Source organism: Girardinichthys multiradiatus, chromosome 13, assembly GCF_021462225.1.
Source record: "Girardinichthys multiradiatus isolate DD_20200921_A chromosome 13, DD_fGirMul_XY1, whole genome shotgun sequence".
NCBI lineage: Eukaryota > Metazoa > Chordata > Actinopteri > Cyprinodontiformes > Goodeidae > Girardinichthys > Girardinichthys multiradiatus.
This window is the reverse complement of record NC_061806.1, coordinates 24,599,648-24,618,562: the sequence shown is the minus strand read 5'-3', so window position 1 is coordinate 24,618,562 and position 18,915 is coordinate 24,599,648. Positions and strand designations below refer to the sequence as shown.

Here is an 18,915-nt window from a genome sequence, read left to right as displayed (position 1 = left end):
GAATGTACATGTATAAAATGCATTTTCTTTGACATATTATTATTTTCGATTTTTTAATAAATATTTACACATTATATTTTATACTACATTGTATATAGTAACCCTATATTAATAATAACAATGACAACAACATTGATAATAATAAAAATAGCAAAGTTGTTGTGATGTAATTTTATTATTATATTAAAATATTCCATAAAGTAAACCGACCCACTTCTTCCCTTGTGCATAATAATTTCAGGCCAATAAAGAAGCAAAAAATAGATGAAAATGTTAATGTTTGAGCTTGGTCAGAAGCAGGAATAAATAAGGACTAATGTATTCATGCTTAGTGTCATTAGTGTCACTAACAATGCCAAAAAAGTTTAATATAAAAATATTTCTTACATTTAATTGGCAGGGTTCTCCACTGATGCGTAAATATATCACATAACTTATTTTTATGCAGGAATATACTAGAGGTAATTTATAATAACAGCACGATGTATTATTGTCATTATTATTATTATTATTATGTACACTTCACTAATCTATTCCTGCAGAAATCATATGACTATTGTGGTCACAATGCTTTGCACATGGGCTAAAGAGGGGCACACATGTCGACATTCACAGACCGAAAACAAGCAGTTTAAAAGATGAAAAGCATGCGGAAAATGGGTGCAGCCTTAAAATACAAAGGACCCCTTGCAGATCAACAGCACCCCCATCTCCCTTTAAAGCCGTCCCTTTTCCTCCCTCCTTCCCTCTCCAGCCTCCCCCCCCGCTCTGCTCGAGGTGCATTGTGGGGAGGAAAGTCGTTGCCATTCGACCTCTGCGGGGCCTGCGCGGACGCAGCGAGAACCCTGAAATTCATTATGCGTTTAAAACCTTTATTTATTTCCGCATAACCTACATACTCTCACCGGGAGGGCCAAGCGGAGAAAAGAAACGACAGCGTGCCATCGCTTTCGGGGAAAGACATCGCTTTCAAATACACTGTTTTTTGTTGGAGGGTAGACACTGTTGGCAAAGTGAAGATAGTAGATATAAAGAGAAAATGTCCGGTGAGAGAAATCGCAGGTCTTTGGCTTTCCGAGGAGGTGGATCAGCTGGGTTAACGGGCTCCAGTGGCATCGGTGGGGGGAACTGTAACAGCTGGGAGGCCCCGGCCTGTCAAGACCGACATTTTAACGGGAATAGGCCGGATCAAGAGGACGACAGGGATCTGGGGGCGAAGGGACCGTCGCAGAAGAGAGTGGAGGGCGCTGGGTCTGTCAGCGACAGCACGGAGCCCGAGGCGGAGGAGGAAGAGGACCCGGAAGGGGGCATCTGGGCACCCGGGGACGATCGTGTGGGTTCGGTTGAACGAGACGACGGGTTTGGGGAGGGAAATAGCTGGACAGCGGGGAACGGTCCCACCAACAACACTGAAGAAGGACAAGAGTCTCGGAGCGTTGTGAGGGGAGGCGAGACTGGTTCCAGGAAATCTGGGGTAGAGATGAGACCGCAGACACTGCTCCAGAAACACTCACTGTTCAACGCTTCGTGGCTGCAAGATTTCCCATGGCTCAAATTCTGCACAGAGACGGGACTCATGTCTTGTTCTTGGTGCCACAACATTGCCACTAAAAACAGCGACGAGCTCGTCAAAGGGAGCCGTAACTACAAGCGGGCCTTGCTGCTGAGACATCACCTGTCTTCCGAGCACGGGAGAAATGACCCCACCAAACAGGTAACGTTAGCTGGCTCCGCTTCCGTTTACCTACGTAGCATGAAATACCAGTCAGACAACTGTCAAAGTGTTAATTCATTACCCGTTTGGTCGTTGCTTTTTGCCGTAATAACTTTAAAAATAAGGCTAAGGCGAAAATAGGCTTTTACCTAAGCTTTCCAATCCCTTCCCTAGCTAATTGGTTAGCTCCAGCCTTCTAGCTTTAGCTAATAGCTAGCCTAGCTTTCTACCCGCTTAAGGAGTTGCTGTCAGGCTAAAGGTAGATGGTCGGAACGTTGTTGAGGTGCTCCAGCAACAGTGAATCGCGCATAGATGGTTTTAAGCAACACCTTAAGGTTTAAAATGAAACCGTCCATTCAAATGTCAGAAAAGTTACACCTGTTCTTGCTTGACACCTGCTACACTGCAGGTTGACGCTCAGAATGCATCGTAAAGCAGCACTTTGATTCACAAATGTAAGGCAATAATGAGAATGCGGTACTATTGTATTGGCAGTTGTCTTGATTACTAGCTTGCCTAGAGGTCACACAATGGCAAGGGATCGACCCTGACAGCCTTTGGGGAGCCGCACCCCTTACCCAATCTCCCCGCCTCTCATGCTAACTCCACTGCCTTGCAGTCACGGGTGACCTTTGGCGCATTTCTTCCTCCACCGGCCTCTTCCTACTCCTCCCTTTAGGGAGCTAAATTAAAGGCATTGTGCGAGAATGACCCCCCAAAATCCATAGATGGTGTCACTTGCAAGGCTGAACAAGAGGAGGGGAGTAAATCATGTTGGCTGGAGCCTGACAGCCTGCTTTGACCAGAGGCGACCTTACAATAGGGAGGAATTGGTGAAATGGATGTTGGTAATCTAGTTGCACAGCATCACCTGCATCATCTTCTTAACTACTGGATTTTTATGTTGTGGTTAGGGTTGCATGGTATTATGGAAAACATAAGAGATGCATTGATCAGGTTCTAAAGGCTATTACCAGTTTGTTGGATTCTTTCGATTCTGAGCTGTAAGACGTGTGCTGCAAGTTACTTGCTGTTGTTCCGTGCATTAACAGGTCGATAATGGTAAAGTTCTAACTTTTGATGCATGTAGCCTGGGTGAAAACAATTTTTTGACTTGCTGATCAAGGCCAGTCAAGGGAAAATTTGCTGATTAATTGGCACATCTCTAGAAAACCTGCAATTGCATTATTAATGTTGACTATTGTACTGATAATGTTGGCTGTGATTAGCCTATGATGTCCTTACTCTTTATGGTGTCCACACCCTCATCTTAATTTATAGCATTTTTGTCAGTGAAATCTATGTCGGAGCAGTGAATTTCCATGCGACTGGCCAAAGATATTACTGGTATGCAGAGTGTGAATGGCTCTGGCTCAGTTTGTATTTTTGCCAATGTGTACCTCAACTTCATAACCAGCGTTACAGCTTCATATCTGTAAATACTGTAATACAGTACAAGTATTTTCATAAACATTGCTAGAATGTGATGCAAAATATTGATTTATTTGTATGTTATTTTTTTTATCTGAAAACTTTGGGTTGCTTCTTAACCCAGTTTGAAAATATGACTATACACCCTGGTCAAACCCATGTAGCTAAGGAAGAACTTCTGCTTGTAAATACATTTATTGAAGTCATATAACCACATCTCCTTGCAATATACAAGTTGAATAAAAAACAAAATCTTAAAAGCCTTGTATGCAGGTAAAAATGGACAATACTAAATATAAACAACTTCCTCACACAGAAATGGTCATCATATACAGTAACTAGGTCTGATTTGTCATAACTATCCACTATCTGACTTTGAGACGACTTCATTTTGTTTATATTAGGCCATAAAGATTGGGTAGCCACACTAAGGTTGAGCGAGGTAAAAATCTATTGTCGATATCCTCGTACTGAATACTGTTTAAAAATCAAGGCACTTTTATATAGTTTAGGTATGTAATTACTGACATGCAGAAGGACTCTTTATTGCTTTCTTAATTTTATTACAGCAGAGGCAGCACATCTACAGCAAATATTCTGTGAACTCACATAAGCAAGGCCTTCACTGCTAGGTTCGAAACATTGGTTCACCTATCAGTGCCCACGTTTACTGTTCCTTCAACATGATCACGTACTGCCTCATGTTCTGACAATTGCCTGACGCTGTCAGGATAATTAGGAACAGGGTCCTATTCGGCTCTTAATTTGTGAGCAGAGAGGATTTCACTACTACATTTAGTTCCCTTCCTTTGTACATGCAGTCCCTAATCAGAATTACTTAAACTCATCCAGTAACTTGTACACATCTCTAATTGGTAAGGAGAGCAGTAGGAGTGGATTAGGGGCTTGGTGTGGCTTTTCCCTAGCAACAAGGACCCCAGACACTACTAAGTAGGCTGTCTAAGCTACACAACCCTATTTCTGTGTTTAGTTTGTAGGATTTAACTTATTTCCTTAAAGTTAATTACAATGTTTTATTTCTTTTACATTTCATGAGACTCTTTTGTATTTCTTGAGTTTGATAATAGAAGTAGGACAGCATTGTGAAGCAGCACATTAAAGGGGAATTATAGCATTATGAGACAACGTCTTGTTCTCTTCACTCATTCCTGATGTTACTCAGGCCTCTGCTGCATTTGTTAAAGCTAACTCAATTAGCCTCAGTACACCCGGGCAGCTGTAGTAGATGTGGGTATCCTTAGAAAAAGGGAGCTGTTCTTAATTTTTTCCATGCTGTCTTATGCTCAGATTGCTTCCTATGCTGCTACTCACTAGTTACAACAGGGCAAAAGTAGACCTAGAGTTTCAATCAAATATTTAAATCTTGAGTGTTGAACCAACAACATTTTTCTAAACTTTTTTATTCAAGATGTTTTTTTTTACAATGATGCAATGAGGTAGTGTTACATCATTTTTCCTCAGAAGAGTAAGCAAGTATGTGTCAAGCCAACATTAGGGCCCACAGAGCCAACTGTCGGTACGGTCCCCTACTTAAATTCTATAACCCAAACGACTCTATAATTGTATTTCCATTTCTATCATATGATACAAAGATGCACTGAATTGTCACATGAAACTTGTTTCGGTTCTTTAGAACTGGCCTCTCCATTCATTCTCTCTTTTGTTTTTCCTTTTGAACCTTTTTTTCTGCTTTCCTTTTTGTTGCTGCTAAGCACACAACTAATAAAATGTGCTCTATACATGTTGGATTAGGAAACCTTTGATCTTGTATTTTAGCAAATTATTCCCCTCTTTTTGTGAGTCTTAATGTGGTGTAAGATACGATCACCACAGTTGATTCTCAGGAAGGAAATTCAGATATTTTCAGAACTGTTAAGTCATATTCAACTCCTCCACCTCCCCGAAGTTTGGTTATGACAAACTCTTACTCATAATTGGTGCATCTCCCCAAATGGGGAAGGAGACACACCCAGTGCAGCCTGGTGCCTGTCAGATAGATGGGATGTTTATTGGGGGCCACAGGTCAGGGGGAATGGGTGCGGTGAAGCCAGAGGGAGAATTCTTCTTGCTAAAAACCCCCTTTCTTGTGGCACCCCTACCATAGGTCTTTATTATTGTCAGGATGCAGGGAGACACTCAGTGCAGCCCTCCCACACCTTGGGCCAAATGCACACTGCGATATTGTTCTAGCATCTAGGGGACAGACGGGCTGTGTGAGGTAGGGGGAGCATGGAGGGGCAGGCATAGTGGATGATGCAGTAAAATTAGGCAATGATTGGTGGAGGTGGCCTCGGGGCTAGGCTGGTCATGGAGATGAGATGGATGTTGGGTGGGGGGTACGGGTTTACAAATAGAGACTAACGCGTGTATTAAGTGTAAACAAAAGTGGCTCCAGTGGGTCTTTGTGTTGCAGTTGTATCACATGATGGTGTTCATGGTGCTTCTCAGTTTTTCATGCATCTGTCGGCCTTGGGGCTTTGTGGTTTGTTTGGGTTTGTGGTCTATTTTCTTGTTGCTGGTACTTCATTGCTAAGCTTGAATTTAAGGCCATCTTGATACATTTAATGCACCTGTAAATCACCTGCTTTTTGGCAGCAAATGTTTGATTTTTGAAACCTTTCCCTTTTGACCTACATCAAAGGATCCGTTTTGGCCTCTTGGATTCGGTATTTTTCTTTTTTTTTTTTTTTTTTTTTGGCTTTTAATTTGTTCACCTTTTGCAATCTCTGGTACGAATAAGAACTTGGCCACGTCACTATTGGTAGAGGTTGATTTTGTCCCTGCATTCTCTCTTGGCTTAGGCAGGTTTTTTTCTCCAGCATCTGCTGCACAGCGTTGATCTGCTGGATTCTCTAAGCTCTCAGCTCATATGTGGCACATCTGGAGAAGGGATGCTGATGAGGCCAGGATGAAGCAACTTCTCCAGCACCAGGATAGTTCAACTATGCAGCGCAAACATAGAAAACCTGCAGTGGGTTGAAGCTGTTGTATGTGCGGAGACTAGCAAAATGGATCTCCCATCTTAACGCTAATTTTTCCTGTTGCTATGTGTCTGAACAAGAGATGTCAAAATGGTAATGTGTGTAATCTAACCCTTACAAATTTACGATCTCTTGTTTTTGTAAAGGGCTGTCCTGCCAAAAACAGATTGTGATTTCTCTTTAAGAACTAGAATGAAACCGTTAAAGATATTTCTCTTGAGCATCTTATATTGGCGGTTAGCCTTACTTACTGTAAACATCAGTTTCTATTTGTTTCTTCCTAAAGTTTGTTCCCTGCACAATACTAAATGCAAAATAATCTTATTGTAAAAGTTAAGAAACTTATTTTTGTAGAAAAGGAATCTGCAAATCATAGATCTGAAACCTAGTCACTCCCATTTTTCTTTTTATAAGAAAGGGATATTATTTTCTACACATTTTTTTGGGTTGATTGTTTACTTTCTTGGGCACTTTCCTATTGTGAGGTTTCCAAACATCTGCTAACATTTCTAAATTCGGCATGCTCTGTATAAGGATGGGCATTTGGACTTAGTATTTTCACAAATTTTGTGTTATTTATTGCGATGACGATAAAAGTGAAAATAAAGAGTTTTAAAAATAATTGCTGTGCTTCAATCTCTTCTGTATGGAGTCACAATCCCATAAAAATAAATACTGCTCTAAAAATAAAACTTCCCTCAAATAGGCTAATGCACTGAAGAGAATGGTGAAGGAGTGAAACTACTGCCAAAGCCTAGCTCTCTGTGACTGACCCAATAAACAGCCAACATGCCTCTGTAAAAAATGCTCTTCCCTTTAAAACGGCTTATTGCATCTCAGCTACCTTTGAATTATTTTTAAACACCTGATACTGAAAGTGTCAACTTCCCCACTGAAGAGTGTCATTACTGTGATCACGAAGTCTTTGCATATGGTGCAGTTACTCATCAGAATAATATTCAGATTTCTGAGTTACAGACTGCCCAGACAAGCTAAAAAATTGTCCAATGCAGAAATACATTCAACCATTGTACTCAACAGTATGGCTGTATCCCTCCAGAGGCTTTGATGTGTACATCATGGACTAATTTTTCATCCTCCCCGCTCAACCTCTTAGACTCACCCACATGCACCAGGGCTGCTTTCTGCATTTGTTAGTGGGAGCTGCTGTGTAATAAGAGAGTTGAGTGCCAAGCCTTTTTACAAAGACCCACAGTGAGTGAACAATAAGCCTCGGGGAGAGCTCAAGCTATTGTGAATGCTAAAATGGGGTGACCCAACAACTCCTTCTCTATCACGCTCGTTTTCTGTCCCCCTTTGCTCCATATAGCCTCCTCCGCCTGTTTTCACAAAGCTCAGGTTTTTCGCTTTCTGAAACCCTGCCCTTTTTAGTTCATGGTAAACTGCACACCAGTAACTTCTCACTTCTCTCCATTTAACTAATTTATTTCAGCTCTGTCTGTAAATGTTTCTCCCACAAACCTTTGCAACTCATATCTTTTGTCTCTTAATTGTTTCTGTCTTTGCATCCTCTTTTTTTTTTGGTTTTGTTCTGCTCAGCCATGTCCACCACCCTACCTCCACTCACATCATCTCTCCCTCATTCTGCCTCTCATTTTATTCTATCCCATCTCTCTCCCCTCCAGCTGTGGCAGAGGATGATAAGCCCCCCTGCCCCCCTCATACAGCCCTCTGTGCCCAGGCTGCCCTGGACAAGAGCTGCAGTGTGGAGGGAGTGGGGGTGGTGGGTAGGTGGGGGCTGGGTGGGGACCTCTGAGAAATGGATTTAATCTGACTTACTCGGTCCGAAAGCCCAGCTGTGTGTACGTGTGGGCAGCTTGATTTCCCTGTGCGTGCACATGCGAGTGCGCATGGCAGTGATGATTGTGGGTGGGGACAAAAATGCGGGGCCAAAGCAATGTGAATTATTCTGGATTAGGACATCTGCTGTGCAATTCGAAAATGAGCCAGAGATCTATGTTCTGCTTGTGTGTATTATGTAGGAAAAACACAAAACAAAACAAAAACCACCTTTTGTGTTCTTCAATGTTTAAAAAGGCTTTCTATTATAGTAAAAGCGCTTGAGGATTCAGTTCAACCCAACCTTTGTGGTTTATAATAATGCAGTGTATTTAGTAAGCATATGCATGCATGTGTATACTGTCTTCTGCTCCCTATCATGCCGGCTCTTTGCGCTCCCTTCCCCTCCGCCCCTCCCTGCTGTATGAATACCCGGGTGAGTGGGATGTGTTACAGGGTAGGTCTGTGCTTTGCCAATTCTCCTACCATGCAACAGACATGTTTTGTTCATGTTTTAAAACACTTGGCAGATCCCCTCCTGCTCTAAATGTAATTTAGCAGAATTCTATAATGCCTATAAGTTGCCTTTTAAATTTTAACAACTTGTGGGAAAAAGCTTTTTAGGAGCTGTAGAACTATAAAGTCAAATCTTTGTTGAAATTAGTCAGAATATCCCAGAAGGTTGATCCTTATTATCACTTTAACCCTGCTCTCTCATTTCACCCACTGAATTAAGCAAGTCTGGACTTGTTCCCAGGCATTTTGGGAAACTTATTAAAATTTTCATGAAGCATACATACCTGAAAGACCTGATGTAAAAGAAAACATCGGGTTAACTGTTAGATACTGCTTAATAAAGGCTTTCATTGCGTGTTATTTTTTATTATTATTATCTGATGTTACGAGGTTAAAGTTTGTTTGAGGAAACGATTTGATTATATGGCTGTTTATGACCATGCCTTAAAGTAATGTGTCGTCTCATTCCTACCTGCCCCCCTCTTAAGAGTACCATGTTGAACCTGTTTCACCTCTATAAGGCAGGTGCAGTGGTGTCAGACAGGCAGTCAAGGGGATGTGTGTGCGTGTTTCCACTGTATGTAAACAGACAGATGAAACCTGCTTTGTGCCTGTATTTGTACAAGGTTTCAGTAAGGGTGTAGCAATGCATTTAAAAGTCGTCAGAGGATACTGTACACGATTATCACAAGAGAAATGTATTTTAATAGTATTTTTCTTCTGGAAAATAAAAAAGACAATCCCTCTTTTTATTATAACGAATAAAGGTTTCACAATGAATAATGATTTCTATTCAATATTTTGCGCAGCTCTAGTTTAAACTATAACGATTCCTAGATATTGAGGTGCATCTTTAAGCTTGACCTCCCTTGGCTCTTATTTTGAAGTAACGATGGAAATAATACTTGAGTTGCCCTGTTGTGTTGACCGTGGAGTAATAAAGGCAAAGTGTTTTCATTATGGTGGGGGTGCCACAAAGGGTTGTTTAGCTAACAATGCTCTGTGATATCGGTGCTAAAGAAGCTCCACTACTGAGTGGTGGTGTTTTTTTGATACTTTGTTAAATGTTGTAAAGTAAAAAACAAGATATAAACAATTTGTAAGCACAGTGGGAGTAAAGCATCGAGCTAACTGTTAGCTCCTAATGGGGCCAAGTTAACATGAAAAATTTAATAATCCAAATTTTAGGCTTAAAAGTATTAAATACTTCCAGACTCTCCATATCATGTCTTCAGTTTCATTCTATTAAGCCTTAAATCTGTGAATTTGTTAGTAAAATGTATTATCCTTGTTTATTTTTTTGAGAAATGCGCTCTAATCTGCGTGTTTTAGTTCCAGTCCTAGCAGGTGCATGTAAAATATAAATGAGTAAGTTACTAAGTTACCATGTTATTTGAGCTATATTTGTTTAGTTATTAATATAACTTAAATTTGCCTTCTGAAACCTGAAGTAAGCTTGTAAAGAGCTATTTCAGAGGTTTTTTTTGGAAGCAGATTACATTTATTTGAGGATCAGAAATTATTAAAATGGACAAACCTGAGCCGGATTTTTCTACGCTGAACATCGATTGTTTAAAATTCTGTTTGAGATTAATGAAACTTTTATTCTATTTGGGAAAACACAAAATAGCGTGTTTTTTTGGCTCTAGATGGAGACGCGAATTATAACCACAATACATAGACTTAACCTCGACTGAATTATACTCTTCTTTAGGTTCTTTGTGAAAAATCGCACATTTGATTTGCTCAAAGATTTTGTTAAAATCTCTTCTTGTTCCCATAAACCTGGTATTGTTGCACCTCGTGAGGAGTACCACGACAGCAACTCAACTACTTTCTGTCTTATTTCAAAATGAGAGTCTCAAACATAGATGCAGGGTGTCGAGTTTAAAGGACATGCCTTCCTATCTTGGGATCATGATAATAGCTTACACTTATTTCTCCAGAGCAGCTAGCATGCAAGTCTTTCGTGGACAGACTTTAATGTTGCCATGAGATACCATGAGATCTCATATATGCATTTGTTTCTTCACTAATGTTTTCTTTTCTTTCCCTTTCTGCTATAAGGAGACTGTGAGACCATCAGAAAACACCAGCCCCTCCACTAACTGCTCAGAGGATGACTACCGCAACAAGGCCAACGAAAACTCCTACTGTTACCAGCTTCTACAAGAGTTGGACAAACAGCGCAAAAGTGGCATCCTCTGTGATGTGAACATAGTTGTCTCTGGCCAGGTGTTCCGTGCACACAAGAACATCCTGGTGGCGGGCAGCCGTTACTTCAAAACTCTCTACTGTCTGACCAAGAGCGAGGCACAGGACCAAGCCACTGTCACACACCTTGACGTCGCTGCCGTGCAGGGCTTCTCAGTTATCCTCGACTTTCTTTACTCTGGAAATTTGCTGCTCACAAGCCAAAATGCCATTGAGGTGATGACTGTTGCAAGTTACCTCCAAATGACAGAGGTTGTACAGTCGTGCAGGGCTTTTATAAAGGATGCCCTCAATATCAGCATTAAGCAAGAGGCTCCTGATTCGGTGGTGGTGGACTACAACAAGAGGCAAACCGTGGCCAAACAGGGACAGCGAGGGCTGGACCGGAAACCAAGCAATTTTTGGGCCACAAGTATCCTGTCAAAGCTCTCAATCAAGGCGAGTGGCAACCAAGTCAAGGGTGCAATTGAAGAAGATGATATTAATGGCAGGGTAAAGGAGGAGACTAGTGATGTAGAGGTGACGGCGGCTGAGGGCTGTGCCCTTGTGACCCCTGGGGCCTCTGGTAACTGGACCCACCACAATGACACCTCATCTGATTCAGCAGAGACCAATGACATCCGGGCGGCAAGTGGCCAGACGCAGGTCTTCGTCTGGAACGAGCCGGTCGCAGGGGGGACCGCGGCAGCACCCGCAGCAATAAAGCGAGAGGCAACGGATGCTGCCGCGGGAAGTGGGCGGAGGAAAAAACAGACCACCACGAGGCGATTCGTCTACAACTTCCAGCCAGAGCCTGAAGAAGGATTTGATGAGGGGATGTTCATCCAGCCATCGGCCTCCTACCCAAGAGAGGACTTCTCCTCACTCTCAGAAAATGCGGGTAAGGCACACAGTGGAGATTAAAAACATATTTCTCTTGTTGTAGTTTACTGTTGTCATTCCACTCAGGCTTTGTTTTGATCACAGTTCACTGAGTGTGACATTTCTGTATGATATATATTGAACTATATACACTGTTACTGTTACTATACACTGTTAGGCCATAACAGTATGATTGCATATCTAATATTTAGTAGGTCAAGATAACACTGAGCTGTATGACTCCACTAGCTTTCTGGGTGGTATCTGGCACCAAGTTGTCATCAGTAGGAGAGAGCCTTCAACCCTCTCTAAGGTTCTTAAGTTAGGACTTAATAAATTGGACCTTTTTGTTTAACAAATGATTAATTGGAATAAAATTGAATTGTTTGTTTTTATCCCAATGCCAAGCAACCCAAACAGACCCTCTTATCCACTTGGAGAAATCCTGATTCATCATTTCAGGTTCTTTCACTTTCACGTGTCCATTGTCAGATATTTTAACAGGGTTTCTATGCAGCTTTGCAATCTGGAGTTTAATTTATTCAATTTCCAAGCCTAAATAAATCTGCAAAGCATCGTAACTCATATTTCTTTTCACCCTTTTAATTAGAAAAAGATCTTAGAAATCACAAACTATACTTAACCCTAATGCCAAAAAGTGAGTGAAATAGTCCTTTTCGATGTTGCCAAATCAGATGCCAACTTCATGACTTATGATTTGTGGAACATATAATTAATAAAACCCACCTTGGAAAATGTTCTGAATGTTATAAAAGTATGAGAACAATATTGAACTCTTTGTAGCTGCAGCTACAAAGCCTCTTTGCACTACAAAGCTGCTGCTGCTTTTTGTGTTCTGACATCTTCCATCAATAAACAGCTTAAATCTGAACAAATAGAGCAGCTCTGATTGTGGATCAGTGGGCCTTGATTTCCCTCACTCTGTTGTTGCTTCACCAGTTGTCTTGACTTCGACGACAGTAGTTGGATCTGTTTTCTGCAGACTAGAAACTTTTATATTACACAGATATTTAGTCTTGTCTATTTCTACTGCTTTTAACACATGCATCTCAATGGCAAATTGTTCACTTGCTGCTTAGTACGTCAAGCTCACTGCCTGATCTGTGTTTTTCACTGGTTTATCGGTCACAATCTTATGGCTGATCTGTGAATGACAAGCTCTGGAGAGAGACAGCAGGGAAGGGAGGGCATTTAGTTTAACATGCTTTGCATGTTTAAGTAGCCTCTAGTACATAAGCTTCTAGTGCCTAAAGATTAACAATGGCCAGGGTCAAAGAAGGGTCAGAGAAGAATGTCACAGAGACCAGTTGTACAAACATTTTAGATTGACCTGTTTTATGCATCTTTTTTGGCATGCAGATGATACAAGGAATTTGAGAAATGTTAAAGGAATGTAGGGATATAAATAATCAGTCAATGCATTCTGGCTTTTTCTTTCTAAAACTGTTGGAAATTAGCCATTAAAGTTCATGTTGGGGCTTTCTACTCCTACTCTGTAATGGTGTGGTTCCCGTTTACTTGAGTGATATGTTGTGATTGACTCTGCAAACATGGTCAGGGCTCCTAAGAGAACAAGTTCCTGTGTCCAGCAGCAGTGTTCCCGTACTAGCTCCTGTTTACCTGCCATATGCCTCTGTAACTCCCCTGTGCCATCTACAGGGGTTGAACAATGAAACTGAAACACCTGTCATTTTAGTGTGGGAGGTTTCATGGCTAAATTGGACCAGCCTGGTAGCCAGTCTTCATTGATTGCACATTGCACCAGTAAGAGCAGAGTGTGAAGGTTCAATTAGCAGGGTAAGAGCACAGTTTTGCTCAAAATATTGAAATGCACACAACATTATGGGTGACATACCAGAGTTCAAAAGAGGACAAATCATTGGTGCACGTCTTGCTGGCACTTCTGTGACCAAGACAGCAAGTCTTTGTGATGTATCAAGAGCCACAGTATCCAGGGTAATGTCAGCATACCACCAAGAAGGACGAACCACATCAAACAGGATTAACTGTGGACGCAAGAGGAAGCTGTCTGAAAGGGATGTTCGGGTGCTAACCCGGATTGTATCCAAAAAACATAAAACCACGGCTGCCCAAATCACGGCAGAATTAAATGTGCACCTCAACTCTCCTGTTTCCACCAGAACTGTCCGTCGGGAGCTCCACAGGGTCAGTATACACGGCCGGGCTGCTATAGCCAAACCTTGGTCACTCATGCCAATGCCAAACGTCGGTTTCAATGGTGCAAGGAGCGCAAATCTTGGGCTGTGGACAATGTGAAACATGTATTGTTCTCTGATGAGTCCACCTTTACTGTTTTCCCCACATCCGGGAGTTACGGTGTGGAGAAGCGTACCACCCAGACTGTTGCATGCCCAGAGTGAAGCATCGGGGTGGATCAGTGATGGTTTGGGCTGCCATATCATGGCATTCCCTTGGCCCAATACTTGTGCTAGATGGGCGCGTCACTGCCAAGGACTGCCGAACCATTCTTGAGGACCATGTGCATCCAATGGTTCAAACATTGTATCCTGAAGGCGGTGCCGTGTATCAGGATGACAATGCACCAATACACACAGCAAGACTGGTGAAAGATTGGTTTGATGAACATGAAAGTGAAGTTGAACATCTCCCATGGCCTGCACAGTCACCAGATCTAAATATTATTGAGCCACTTTGGGGTGTTTTGGAGGAGCGAGTCAGGAAACGTTTTCCTCCACCAGTATCACGTAGTGACCTGGTCACTATCCTGCAAGAAGAATGGCTTAGAATCCCTCTGACCACTGTGCAGGACTTGTATATGTCATTCCCAAGACGAATTGACGCTGTATTGGCCGCAAAAGGAGGCCCTACACCATACTAATAAATTATTGTGGTATAAAACCAGGTGTTTCAGTTTCATTGTCCAACCCCTGTACCATCTCTGTTTTTAACTGACTGCTTATGTTCAAAATGTACTTAAACCATCAGATTTATTTTTTCTTAATTGGACATGATTATTTATGCACAACTTTTCTTATGCAGGTAATTCTGATTGGAGTTGTGTGATATATGAAACATAATCTCTTAAATCAACTTTTTACATGCAATGATTTTTAGTCTTTGTTTCTCTCTGTAATAAGCTGCAAATGTTTATTGCTCCTGTGGGAGGAGCGTGAATCTGAGAAGCAGCCAAAGAGGCCTGTGGTAACTGGAGGAGCTTCATAGCTCCTCGGCACAAGTGTGAGAAGCTAACATGACCATCATTGGTGGTGCCACGTCTGGACTTTATGGAAGAGTGACAAGAAGAAAGAGTTTGTTGAAAGATTTTCCATTTAAAGTTTGCCACCATCCATGTAGGGACACAGCAAAGATGTGAAGGAAGTAGGGTTATTAAAATTTTGATCTCTATTCTGATAATATGTAAAACAATAGTCTGTTCTTTCTGGTTTGGAGCAAAAAATATAAGTAACAATATGACAAAATTTAACTTCCTTCAGCCCTCATTCAGAAAATATATAATGCAATTGTTGCTTACATTATGTTTCTATTTTGTACCTACTTTTTTCTGCTGTAGTTCTCAGCTTCAGTCTGGCTTCATCTTAACTGGTTATCTTTACCCAAATTAGCCTCCAATGCCTTTACAGCCAAATGGAGGAGTAGTGGAGGGAGGGAAGGGCACTGGTTGACTGAGCCGTCAGCTGATTAGCATTTTGCTGAGTTGATTCATACCACAGGTGAACAGAAAGTTGCGCATGGGTGAACTGCACAACTGAGAAACACATCTTGACGGTGGACCTCAGACCAACAGAACCCCCTTATTAGGCTGTCTGTGTCTGTGAAGCTTATATTTAAACAGATAGCGTTAGCTTATGTCATCTGGGAGGTTTACTGCTTCACTGTTGCAGATACAGGAGCTTTGCTGACCTTTTTTAAGTTGCACTCAAACATCAATGTCATAGCGTTAGCATAGCTAGCATGTAGCATCATTCAACATTTCATTTATTTTTTTTTTTGCTGTCCATTTGCCTTAAAGGGAAAGCTCCTCCAAACAACGCTTTTGTGTTTGTGTTGTCAGCTAAAGTTGAATACGTTATTTTTTTCTGAATTCCCCATGTTGGCAGAGTTTAAAACTTCCAGCAGCAGCTCATTGTTTTGGTCAGGTGAGCCGATGCAGGGAATGGGAGGGTCTGACTGTCTATTATTGCAGTGCTGCTAGAAGAAGTGTAACAGTTTATGCAATAAGTATCTTTGAATATTTCAAGTATCAATCTGGCCAGATGAGAAACTGAACGTTTTGGTCTATATGCAAAATACTTCTTTTAACATGGTGTGGGTTTCGCTTCTTCCGCACATAGACTCTCATCCAGTCTGACTGAGCTTGTGCAATTTTGCAAATAAGAATTGGCAAAAAACTGTAGATGTGCAAAGCAGGTAGAGATGTGCTCCATAAGACTTGCAGCTGCAATTGCAATGAAAGGTGGTTTTATAAAATACATGGTATCAGGACACCTCAATATAAATGCATGCTACGCATTTCAGAATTTTATTTAAAAGCCATACATTTTCTTTCCACTTCACAGATATATATACTAATTTGTTTTTGTCACATAAAATCCCTATGAAATACTCAAAAATGTGTGTAAAATAACAAAATGTGGAAAATTTCCCAGGACATAGATAGTTTTGCAAGATACCGTATGTCTTTAGACGTCTGCTCAAACAGACGGGTTTTTTTTAAATTTCTCCACTGTATCAAATACAAGTATTCCAGATGCCCTTTTTTCAAGCTTATGAATTTTTGAATGATAAAATTGTTCTTTTTTTCCCCATCTTTTTGTCAGTTTACCTTTTTACTACCTTCCACTATTTCTCTTAATCTGTATATTGCTCTGTTCATCATACCCTGCTTGTATATCCAGTGCAGTAATCTCTTGGTTCAAACCTCTTCCTTCGGCCCATCCCTTTTAGCCCATAATAGTATCACATATTAAGTGAAGTGGTACGGACAGGGGGAGAAGGTGTGTGTGGCACAAAGGGTGTGCAGAAATGGAGGACTGCTTTCAGTGTATGAGAGCAAAGGCCTTCCTGATGTAGGATAATGAAGGAAGCTGGAGAAACTGTTGTTCCCCCAGGCCTTCCTAAATGCACTTGAACGCTCTTAGTGCCTCCAACTCCTCCTATGGCTCTAGTAATGCGTGTGCCTGAAGAAGTCTAGTGAAACACCGTTTAAGTTTTTCAAGTTTGCCAAGTCTACTGCTCTTTTCTTCACATCTTTGTTGCACAGCTCCAGTTACATATCTGTACTAATTTTCCCAAAGAAAGATACAGGCTGGTCTATAAATAGGCTGGTGGTCAAATAAAACACAACTTTCATTTAGTTAAATTTTTTTCAGATCTTGTTCAATTTAAATATACCCTTAATATTGTAAAGCTAAACTCTGTGAGACACTTAATTATGGAGATTTGTTCATGTATGGGTTTTCCAAAAGACGCTTTTTGTTTTTAAAGTTGCAGAACCTATTTGTTATAGTCATTAACATATGAAGGCAGTGTTGTAAAACATTAATTGGTGTTAGAAGTAGAGTTAATTTTAGAAATTAAAGGCTAAAATATACAATAACTTACTGGTCCGGTTTTGGGATCAGAGGATGCCATGTGCTCCTTCTTTAAAGGGATAGAGGGATAGTTCAGATGTTTTTTGAAGCGTGGTCCTCTGAAGTTATCATCAGGAGTAATTCCTATACCTGGAGTAGAAGGGTGTCATCGCAATGAGTTTGTAAAAAGCTGAAGTCCTCGGTCAGATGGAACCCCCTCCCCGCTAAATTGTTTGTGTCTATGAGATGCAAGACTATTAGGTGATATTAACAGTCCAAACAATACGTTTTCTCAGCTGGACACTGCATGAAGAAACGTTGGTCAAGGCTCCCGGCTGTATCAGTCCGCCCGATTGGCTGCGACTTGTCAGTCTGCTCCATGTCTGCCGAGGGAGCAAACCTTCTAGTACAGATTTTAAAACTTAATTTTATCTCACAACAAAAAATCCAAGCTGTCCCCTTGAGGCATAAGGAAATAATATGTTCTGGGAATGTTCCTTCTCGTTTTGTACTTTTGCTGGTTTGGCCTTTTTTGTACCAGACTTTTTCTTCTGACACGGGTCGCTTCGGACTGATCATGCTTCATTTTGTGCTTTCATTGAGGACGTATACCTGGGGTTGAGCTAACTGAATATTTAAATTTTTGACCGTTTTTTTTTTTTTACAGGGACTGTAAAATCGGAAGTCCGTCAGTTATTTTGATAGATTGTAATTCACACCCATGACCACTTGGTGGTGAGTGAGCAAATTAAATAGCTGTCCCCCCCCCGCTGAAGCAAGTGCTTGCTGGATCAGGAAACCTCTCGTTCGGAGAGTCTTGCCGACTTCTGATCACTTCAATTGGAGAAATGTTCCCCGATTTCCAAACTTTTCATTTTTTCAGTTTCACCAGGACTGACCAGTTGACTTATTTTAGCCTTGTTTATGATTTATTACGCTCCATAACTTATCAATAAATGTAACTTCCATGATAAATAAATGAATATACAATGGTTGAAATCCATGAGTTGTAAATAGATTTTATGGGACAAAAGGCAACAGGTGGTTAAACAAGGAGGTATGATTTGGCAAATTGGCCCAGATATAAAAAGAACAAGTAACCTAGCTGTGGAAAAATTCAAAAGTTGTGCATTTTTCTGTGGTTAGTGGACAGTCAGTGGCAGTCATAATCCTTCATGGTATGCACACCTTTGGCAGCATCAGAATAAAAATGCAGTCATGATACTATTAGTAAAAAAAAAAATCTATTTTCTAGATGTGGATATGCATCAAAGGGTAGGGATTCTGATTTACTTGTAATAATTTTGCAAATTTATCTATTGATTTAAAAAATTTTTTATACAGTTTTAATTTAATAAGGAGCCAGAGAAATTCTTATAGTGGAGGTTATTTTTGACCAGTCAATGGTGTTCACCCCTGCAGAGCATTACTTATTACCTATTGCCTGTAGTACTGAACAATTCATTTAGAATGATAAATAAGTGGTCCCAAGGGTCTTCTTGGCAGCCATGCTGTCATGTTGCCTTAAAGAAGATAAATGTCTACAGAAAGACCCTCACACTCTTCACAGGGTTTTTTCTTCAACAATATCAAAGATATTGGAACGTACTGTGTATTTGATGTTACAGTCTAGATTCTGGTAAATAGTAATATCCATAAAGGACAAAGACTTAATGGTTAATATCTGGACGCAAAGACATAAGCTCACATTAATGTGGCGTGTGGTAGTATTTAATTTCCTCACTTTCCCATCATGCAAAGGGTCTGCAGCCTTTGTCATTTG

At 40.9% G+C, this 18,915-nt stretch overlaps 1 protein-coding gene across 2 annotated transcripts in view; it reads left to right on the top strand.

Moving 5' to 3' along the window:
• Positions 1 to 750: 750 nt before the first annotated feature.
• Positions 751 to 18,915, top strand: part of zbtb10 (zinc finger and BTB domain containing 10) — a 32,832-nt gene continuing 14,667 nt past the window's right edge. Inside the window, exons 1-2 of one of the 2 annotated variants that reach the window (XM_047384162.1) lie at positions 751 to 1,714; positions 10,531 to 11,557. In XM_047384162.1, the coding sequence (XP_047240118.1) occupies positions 1,040 to 1,714; positions 10,531 to 11,557 (1,702 nt within the window). In that variant the 5' untranslated portion in view covers positions 751 to 1,039. The remainder of the gene's footprint in view (positions 1,715 to 10,530; positions 11,558 to 18,915) is intronic. The other variant, XM_047384161.1, reaches the window with a different exon arrangement.